The sequence below is a fragment of the Natator depressus genome, chromosome 10 (genome assembly GCF_965152275.1).
Source record: "Natator depressus isolate rNatDep1 chromosome 10, rNatDep2.hap1, whole genome shotgun sequence".
NCBI classification, from domain to species: domain Eukaryota; kingdom Metazoa; phylum Chordata; order Testudines; family Cheloniidae; genus Natator; species Natator depressus.
This window is the reverse complement of record NC_134243.1, coordinates 75,515,309-75,524,975: the sequence shown is the minus strand read 5'-3', so window position 1 is coordinate 75,524,975 and position 9,667 is coordinate 75,515,309. Positions and strand designations below refer to the sequence as shown.

The 9,667-nt window shown below is 48.7% G+C and overlaps 1 protein-coding gene across 2 annotated transcripts; it reads left to right on the top strand.

The window, feature by feature from the left end:
- Positions 1-1,550: 1,550 nt before the first annotated feature.
- On the top strand, positions 1,551-8,643 carry LYSMD4 (LysM domain containing 4). 2 transcript variants are annotated; one of them, XM_074964819.1, is made up of 3 exons: positions 1,551-1,615; positions 4,092-4,379; positions 6,886-8,643. In XM_074964819.1, the coding sequence occupies exons 2-3, from the start codon at positions 4,107-4,109 to the stop codon at positions 7,537-7,539; spliced, it is 927 nt and encodes a 308-aa protein (XP_074820920.1). In that variant the 5' UTR covers positions 1,551-1,615; positions 4,092-4,106; the 3' UTR covers positions 7,540-8,643. The 2 variants fall into 2 exon arrangements, with proteins under 2 accessions (XP_074820920.1, XP_074820921.1); XM_074964820.1 differs by lacking the exon at positions 1,551-1,615 and adding an exon at positions 2,316-2,964.
- Positions 8,644-9,667: the final 1,024 nt, after the last annotated feature.

Below are 9,667 nucleotides of genomic sequence, written 5' to 3'. Positions count from 1 at the left end.
AGCAAAATCACAAGTTATTTTAAGAGGGAAGCAAATTCCAGAATCAATGACACCAAGTGCCCAAAACAGAGACTTAGGAGCTGTCAACCTGAGCAGTCTAGCTGATCTCACCTACTGGACAACATAAGAAAGGCCATAGTGGGTCAGACCAGTAGTCCATCTAGCCCAGTATCCTGTCTTGTGACAGCATCAAAGCTTCAGCGGGAATGTACAGAACAGAGCTATTTCACATGGTCCATCACCTGTCATCCAGTGCCAGTTTGTGGCAGTTGAAGGTTTAGAGACACTTGGAATATGGGGTTCAACACCTTGAATTGCATCCAGAAACCAGCTGCAAACCAGTGTAATCTATAATGCACTAGTGTCTTCACTGTTCCGTAATGTGCATCTGCACTATGCTTGGCCTAGAGCTTCCAAAGGTCCTTGAATGTAGCCCCAGGTAAAGTGCTGGAGATGCCAAATCCTGGCGGAGGAGGGGGACCTCTGAGCCCATCCCTGAGCCTTTGTCAAAGCCTCCAGCTGATGTCAAACCATGGTTTTGCCTCAGAAGAACATTGTGCTCTGGCAATTAGCATTGAGGGGAGGGAAGAGAGCTAGGGTTGCCAACTTGGTAATATTTAAAAACAGGACACTACAGCAGGAGGGCCGAAGCCTCTCCTGCCCCACCTCTTCCCTGCCCATTCCCCGTCACTTGCTGCTTTTCCCCTCCCATCCCCCCAACCTGGGAGCTGCAGCCACCTAACCCAGGCAGGGTAGGGGCTGGCGAGGATGATGACCGGGGGCCTCCCCCGCAGTAGCCGGACACTGGGTGTCCGGTCAGTAGATCTGACCAGATGCTGTCAGGGGCCCCTTTTCAACTGGACTTTCTGGTTCAAAACTGGGCCCCTGGCCACCCTAACGAGCGCGCCTGGGCTCCAGTCCAGCTCTGGGAAGACGAGCGCTCTAGGGACACAGCAGGACCCTCGGCCTGGGCTCGAGTCACCGCTCTGGGATGGCGCCTGGGCGAGCACGGGGGCCTGGACGGCAGGGCCCGTGGGGGCCCTTATGGAGGCTGTGTGATCGTGGGTAACGCGCTTCTGCTGCTCGCCCCCGGGCTGGGCGTGGCACGTACCCCTGGCAGGGCAGCTCAGTGTGTTTCGCTTCGAGGGCTGGTTTCTCCAGGCGCCAAGTCCGGCCCGTGGTGGGGGTCTAAATCCCACCCCCAAGCCCCCAGGATGGGGGCTGGCCCCAGGCTACTAGCCCCTGCCCCACCAGTGCCCTGGGCTGAGCACGGCTGGGGGGCAGCTGCCCACAGGTGGGGGGGGCAGTGCCAGACCAAGCCCTGGACACAGGGACCCTGGGAAGCCCGTTGTCCCTCCCTGGGCCTCTCGGGGAGGGGGGGGGGGCAAAGGGACGCTGGCCCTTTAACTCTGCCCCGCCCGCCCCAGGCACGGGCCCGCGCTGACCGCTCAACCTAACCCTCCCTCCCCAGCGGCCCCGCCCATCCGCGCTGCCGATTGGTCGCTGCGTGCCCTTGTTCCCGGCCTTGGGCGGAACCAGCCAATCAGTGCGGGTGGCGGGGCAGACAGTGAGGGTGGATGTGGCGGCTGAGGGCCGGAGAGCGGAGGAGCCGAGGGTTAGTGGGGTCTGTGCTGGGGGAGCCCGGTCCCCGCTCGGGAACGGGGTGGGTGGGTGGGGGGGGCCGGGCTCGCGGGGTTCCCCTTCCCTGGAGCCGGGCTCGCGGGGACTCCCCCCCCCCCCGCCCCGGGCTGGGCTCGCGGGGTTCCCCCTCCCTGGAGCCGGGCTCGCGGGGACTCCCCCCCCCCCCATCCCCCGGGCTGGAGGCAGCGCCAGCGCTAGGCATAAGCAGACTTATCAATGGCTTAAGGCTCCAGCAGCTGGGGGGGCACTTGCTTTTTTTACTATGTGGGGGGGGGGCACAAATATTCCTGCTTAGGGTCCCCAGTGGGAGCTCGCCCCTCGCTGGGCTGGAGCGGGGGCGGGGGGCCGGTCTCTTTTCCCTGGGGCTGGGCTCCGTTCTGCAGGGGGTGGGGGGGGCGGGGGAGTTGGCTGGCTGAAAGGTTTCTCCCTGGGGTTCAGGAGAGGGAGGAAGAGACCTTGGCTGGTCCCTCCTGGGGAGCTGGAGAAGGGGACTGGGGAAGTTGGGGGGAAAGCCGTGGCCCTTTAAGACAGTGACTTATTTCTAAAGGGGAGTGTGTGGGGGAGGCGGGGGGTGGAGGACCCACTCCCTGTTCCCCATTGCTCTGCCCGCCCGGCGCTCACTGTTCATTCCCTTCCCCACCCCGGGGCGGTGCGTCTCCTGCCTCGGGCACTGGGTGCCCGCTTGCTGACAAGGCACGCCTCGAAATCACTGCCTCGACAGTGGGCCCACGCTCGGCCTCTGTGCGAGGATGGAGTCACCCCCTTAACCAGTCCCTTTGAACCCTCTCCAGAGCCATCCCCAGCTGCAGCCTTCAGTTTGGTAGCTTCTTCTGCTGGTTCCTGGAAGATGACTTCCCTCTTAAGTGCCTAGCAGCAGTCAGCTCAGGAGACTGGGCTAAAGTCCACTGTAGTCACACCTTGTGCTCTCAGTTGCTCCCACACAGCTCTGCTGGAACCAATGTGGGAGTCACAGCCTACTTTGTCTGTATTAAATGCCAGGCGGGGAAATCATGGCTTTAATGCCCTGGAAATAAACAAACTCAGCAGGATTGGGGCCCCTGTTATTACCACAAGGGCTCAAGTTCCAATGCTTCGTGCAGGCAGAGGCTGAGACATAACAGCAATCTCAAACAGTTGTGGATCACGCTAAACATAAACATACCATTTTTTGAGAGGGCAGGGACAAATTCTTACGCTGTGGGGAGAAATGATAAACAAAACTCATTGTGGCTGAAAGAACAACTAACAAAAAAGTAAACTTAAATTCTACATACAGCATAGCACTCTTGCACTGCTCCTGTTTGCTTTGCTTCTTGGCCAAAGGTCAGTATCTTAAAGAAGCTCTTTATGTATTGTGCTTTGGGGCGATTTGGTCCTACTAGATTGTAAACTTTTGTAGCCGGTTTGTGTGTGTGTGCTTTTAGAGCACCTAGCACTGTGTGGCTCTGATCCAGACCGGGCCCCCTGAGAGCCACATTATATGATGACAGTGCAGAACCTTAGCCTGAAGTGATCTCTGCATGGGAAAACCCATCGCCGCACAGACCCATTACAGTCAGTGGGGTTCAGCATGAGTTTGTAACGGGATCAAAGCTTTAATAATTTTTTGGGTTTTTTTCCAACCCATAATTCTGATGGCAACGCACTGTATTCTAATCCCCAGCGATACTATCATTGGTTTCACAGGACTTTCAGTCTAATCCCTTTAGGCCCAGTTGTAATAAGAACAAAACTCTTTTCTTATTTAATTTGTAAGATGAAATCATCTTGATTTGTCTAAGGCTGATGTTGAGTATCAATTATATTTATCAGATCAAGCTATTTAAAAGAAAGATTCTTACATTCCCATAAACATAAACAGGGTTGGGGGGGGGGCAGAAAACCAACACTCAGAATTCTGTGACTAAGAGCAGACAACCAAGGACTTACAAAATGACCATGCAAAAAGGTGCATTGGGCTGTATTCTAACATCAGGGCAGTAGCAAACCAGCCTTAGGTTCTGGAATACCAAAGTTTTATCATAACCAAAGACACCCAGCTCCTGGGATGGATCCACAAGGTCAGCATGATCTTTCTTTCATCTCTGACTTATTTGCAATAGTGCTAAACTAGAATTTCTGGAATGAACCCCTATTAAAATGAGCACGGTAGCATCATGCAAAGTTTTTCTGCCAATGAAGAAACATTCTAGGCTTCCCAGGGTGCGACAGTGACTGCCTCCCTTGCTGAAGTGGATACAAATGCCACTGTCAGTGCAATTGTTGAAAAGTGAGGCACATTGCAGAGCATTCTGGTGATTAGACCAGTGCATCAGACATGTACTGGCTTAATTGTGTGTGTATATTGCCAGGGTGTTGTGCTTTTGGTCTGTTGTCACTGTTCTGCATTGTGGTGAATAAACCCGTTGTTTTATGATCAGTACAGCTAAAATGTCTGTTTTCTCTTACAGGCTCTAGTATAAAACATGAGGCTCTATGAGCGACTAACCAGATCTTTCCAGGCTCCCGTCACTGTCCACAATTATCCAAGCAGCCACGTTTATTTGTTTAGAAATGGCCGATCAGATCCGGATGAGTCATCAGAGGAGGAATCTGACTTCATGGAATTACGTCCAAGGGGCAAGGAGCAGCAGAGAAGCAATTCTTCCCAAGAGAGAGCTGGGGATGTGGTGCTACTGGAACGAGAGCTCACCGAGGGCGATAACCTTAACAAGCTAGCCCTGCAGTATGGTTGTAAAGTAAGAGCCGCAGCTAGATGATGCAGCTGCTTTAATTTCTTCCCTTTGTCTTATTTTCATGTGTGTTCGTTTTGTAAGCACTTGTGTTTAGGGATATGTTATGTGTAGCTTAGTTTCTGTGCATACAGAAAGAAGCTCCACTTGTCTGACACAGAAAGGCGACTGCTTCTGTGTGTCCCCTGTATTTATTGATACCCGGGTATAAACCAAGGTGATGCAGGGTGCAGTGAGTCTTGTAATTAATAACACAAGGAAAATGCATTCACCCCCACACCCAGCATGACCTGGATTCCTGTATAATTTGGATGACTAAGTGTGTTACAGCTCTCAGGTAACTCACAATTATTATTAATTTGTTGAGGGAGGACAACATCTGAACTGAAAAAGGGAAACGAGCGCTCATCGTAAGGAGCTTACACTCTGTTAAGCAAACAGAACAATATACTGTGAGTACAGAGGGATCTCATAAAGCTGGGTGACTGGGCAACAAAATGGCAGATGAAATTCAGTGTTGATAAGTGCAAAGTAATGCACATTAGAAAAAAATATTGGAACTATACATATATATTGAAAGGTTCCAAATTAGCAGTCACCACCAAGAAAGAGATCTTTGAGTCACTGTGGCTAGTTCTTTAAAAACTTCTGCTTAAAGTGCAGCAGTGGTCAAAAAGGCTAACAGAATGTTAGGAAGTCTTAGGAAAGGGATGAAAATAAGACAGAATATATCATAATGACATTGTATAAATCCATGCTGCAGCCACACCTTGAATACTGGTCCTCAAAAACCCCACTCAAAAAGGATATAGTGGAACTGGAAAAGTTTCAGAGGACAACAAAGATGTTCAAAGGTATGGAACGGCTTCTATACAGGGAGAGCCTAAAAGATTAGGGCTGTTTACCTTGGAAAAGAGACTACTCAGAGGGATCTGATAGTCTCCAAAATCATGAATGGTGTGGAGAAAGTGAATAGAGAAGTGTGTATCCTGCATTCTCATCTCCTTTTCCTCCTTCCCTGCTGAGGCCAGCTGCCACCTTACCTGTGCTGATTGCTGGCTTGTGTCTCCAGTGCTGGCTGTCAGCCAACTGGCAAAGAAAAAGTCTTCAAGTGGCCATTGAGCATCCACTGCATTGACAAAGGGACTCCTGCTGCAGCTGTTGTGAAGCTGCTGGAGGGCTCCCTGTATTGTATTTACATATTGTTGTTTAAAAATTAGTCTGTACCTTGATCAGACAATGAAGATGCAGCTGATGGTGCATATTGGCTCATTCAAAAAGAAAAATGTTGTTTTTAAAGAGAAATTTACTGAGTTCTTAGATTGATTTTCAGTGCCAAATGCACATACAGGTGTTAGTGCAGTAACGTGCCTAAATGCTAAGAAAATAAAACCTGGGAAATACTGTCCTGAGTGCCGTTTCTGCTGCTGGGTTTATTGCAGTTGGTTAATTTGTTACATTGCCCTTCTGGCCTGTCCTGCCCTTTCTCTGCTCCCCCCACTTGTTATCTTGAGGCACCTTTGTAAGCCTCCCCCAACTCAGGTTTGATGGTGTTCCTGGAAACTTGACACTAATGCTTTCTCAGGCAGAGCATTCACCTTTTGCGAGTCACCTTTTCTTGCTGCCTGAGGACCAGAACCAAGGCCCAAGTCTCAGGCTTGTGCATTGAAAAGCTGAACATCACATTAGGCTACGCTTGTGCTTTACTTTGTTGCCTTTTCATCTCTCACATGGTGTCCCGAGGAGTCCAAGGTTCCACACTGTGAATACTGCCTCTTACAATGACACCCTGTAACTCAACCCCAGTGTTTTGTTTCCCAGGCTGTAACCAGGACTGAGTTCTGTTCAGGGCCGATTTTGGATCCTTCTTATAACTTTGGTAGTATTGATGGGCAATGTTTACTGTTTAGGCAACTATAGGGTTTGGGGGGCATTTACACAAGAGATTTGTAAATCTCAGGTGCCTAACTCCCAGAATCAGGCCCTACTAAGTCTTTTTGTGAATCTAGCCCTAGGAGCCAAAATCCCCTTGATAGTCAAAGTGCAGACATCATTTTTGAAGATGAGATGTAGGCTCCTGAATCGGTTAAACATCGCAGCACTGAGAACAGCAATACTTAAATACTTGTAAACGTCGGGGCCTGTGTTCCAAAGATTTCCCCAGCTGAGTTAAGACAGGAACAGCAGAAAACCTAGGGATGGAAATGACAAAGCTGAAGACAAATACAACTGATGGTCCTTAGAGACACTACTGAACATGTCCTGAAGATTACAACTTTCAATATGTGAAGGACTGTAACTTATAAGATTCATTGGGGTCTTAAGCTTGTTAGGAAATCTCTGACTGCCAGAGTCAGAGGGCTTCAAGAACAGAGTGAGCCAGACTCCCCATAGTAGGTTTCAGTCAGTGTTTGTTTTCACTGTTGAATTTTCCTGGTTTGTTCTTGAGTCAATATTGGTAAAGGATTGTGATGCCTTAGGTTAATGTGTTTCTCCTTTCTGAATTCCATAGGTTGCAGATATCAAACGTGTCAACAACTTCATCTGTGAGCAGGACTTGTATGCTCTGAAGTCTATCAAGATTCCAGTCAAGGCCCACGGGGTGTTAACAGAGACCAGCAAAGAGTTAAAACCTCCTCAGAATGCACCTTCCCAGGCTGGAATGACATTGATTGAACTACCAGAACCTGATGATGGAGCCACCGGCAGCTGCTATTCTGAAAGCAGATACCTGACTGACTACTTTAAGGGGATTGACCAGACCATTGAGGATGTAGTGCAATCAAAAGTCCATTTAAATGCAGATTATTGCATAGAAGCACCAAACTGCCCACCATCCAGTTCAGCGGGGCAAAAGGAGCCCAATAATGGTGCAGACTGTGGAATCCAGTGGTGGAATGCAGTTTTTATTATGCTCCTGATAGGAATAGTCTTGCCGGTATTTTATATTGTCTATTTTAAAACACAACAGACTGGGGCAGCAGCCCATACCTCAAACACTACCTTTGCCTCGAATAGCTCAGCTCATGAATTGGGGGGAACAATGTCACAGCACCTACCAGTTGTGGAAACCCACACATGGAAGATACAGCCCAGTACTGCCTCACCTCCCAACACTGATGCCCATAAACCAGTAACTCTGACTGTACTGGATTCAGGGGGCTAATTTTTTTTTTTTTTTAAGTGAGCTAATGATCTTGACTGAACCATAGGGTAACATGTTTTCTCTGAATGAATAAAGATGTTTTGTAGCTTACCAAGTGCAACAGACATTTGGCTCTGCGTTTAGGTGCCTCTCAAGAGTGGCCTTGTCTAAAAATCTGAACTAGGCAGACACATCAGTGTGTGTGCTCTTAAATATTGTATGGGTTATTGATTGGAATGATGCAGCCTTATAGCTGAGGAGAAGACACATTTTGTATAGACTGAGCAATTTTCCCCCCACAACAACTTAAAACAACGTTTTTCATTCTCTGGCAGAACTGAGTGGGCTTTGCATACTTAACCCTACATCTGACTTTATAGCTTGATAGACTAGCTATGGTACATGGCGCTGTTAAAACTAACCAGGACACTTGATACCTCCATTTCACTTTACTTTTATTGATGACGGTATTGAGCTGGAATGACCGAGGGTCTTAGCCTGCTGTGAGCACCATAGAGGCAAGGTCAGCCTTTGCATGGAGGCCCTGTGACTTCATTAGGGCTCCATGCAGGTACCTAGTCAGGCCAGAGCTCTCTGCAGGAACTGGGCCTTAGGTCGGTTATTCCTCAGTAACAGTCTTTGCTCAATAGTGATAGCAAAAGTTCTGTTCAGCCACACAGTCCAACCTGCCAGCAACCGTCAGTGGCCGACTCGGGCTAAGGGCATCTTGAGCATAGTGTTGCTGGGCTGGCAGCTGTAGTACCCTTCATGGACTAGTCGGCAGTCCCTTTGTCTATACAGTGAGCTGTCTCAAGCACTAAGTTTCAGGTTAAACAGGTTTCAGAGTAACAGCCGTGTTAGTCTGTATTCGGAAAAAGAAAAGGAGTACTTGTGGCACCTTAGAGACTAACCAATTTATTTGAGCATAAGCTTTCGTGAGCTACAGCTCACTTCATCGGATGCATAGTGTGGAAAGTGTAGAAGATCTTTTTATACACACAAAGCATGAAAAAATACCTCCCCCCACCCCACTCTCCTGCTGGTAATAGCTTATCTAAAGTGACCACTCTCCTTACAATGTGTATGATAATCAAGGTGGGCCATTTCCAGCACAAATCCAGGGTTTAACACGAACGTCGGGGGGGGGGGGGGAGGGGGTAGGAAAAAACAAGGGGAAATAGGCTTGAATAGAGACTTGGAGTGGATGGGTCATTATGCAAGGTAACCTAAGTTAATTGTATCCAATTTGCAAATGAATTCCAATTCAACAGTCTCTCGCTGGAGTCTGGATTTGAAGTTTTTTTGTTGTAATATCGCAACTTTCATGTCTGTAATTGCGTGACCAGAGAGATTGAAGTGTTCTCCGACTGGTTTATGAATGTTATAATTCTTGACATCTGATTTGTGTCCATTTATTCTTTTACGTAGAGACTGTCCAGTTTGACCAATGTACATGGCAGAGGGGCATTGCTGGCACATGATGGCATATATCACATTGGTGGATGTGCAGGTGAACGAGCCTCTGATAGTGTGGCTGATGTTATTAGGCCCTGTGATGGTGTCCCCTGAATAGATATGTGGGCACAGTTGGCAACGGGCTTTGTTGCAAGGATAGGTTCCTGGGTTAGTGGTTCTGTTGTGTGGTTGCTGGTGAGTATTTGCTTCAGGTTGGGGGGCTGTCTGTAGGCAAGGACTGGCCTGTCTCCCAAGATTTGTGAGAGTGTTGGGTCATCCTTCAGGATAGGTTGTAGATCCTTAATAATGCGTTGGAGGGGTTTTAGTTGGGGGCTGAAGGTGACGGCTAGTGGCGTTCTGTTATTTTCTTTGTTAGGCCTGTCCTGTAGTAGGTGACTTCTGGGAACTCTTCTGGCTCTATCAATCTGTTTCTTCACTTCCGCAGGTGGGTATTGTAGTTGTAAGAATGCTTGATAGAGATCTTGTAGGTGTTTGTCTCTGTCTGAGGGGTTGGAGCAAATGCGGTTGTGTTGCAGAGCTTGCCTGTAGACAATGCAGACAATGTTAAACAGGGTGTCCTTGCTCTTATTAGTTTAAGCTAGATGGGTCAGTGAAGAGTTTTCCATTTTGTACAATAATAAAAAGTCAGGGGAAACAAGCCCCCAGCTATTTTAGGAGTTCATGAGAAGGAGCA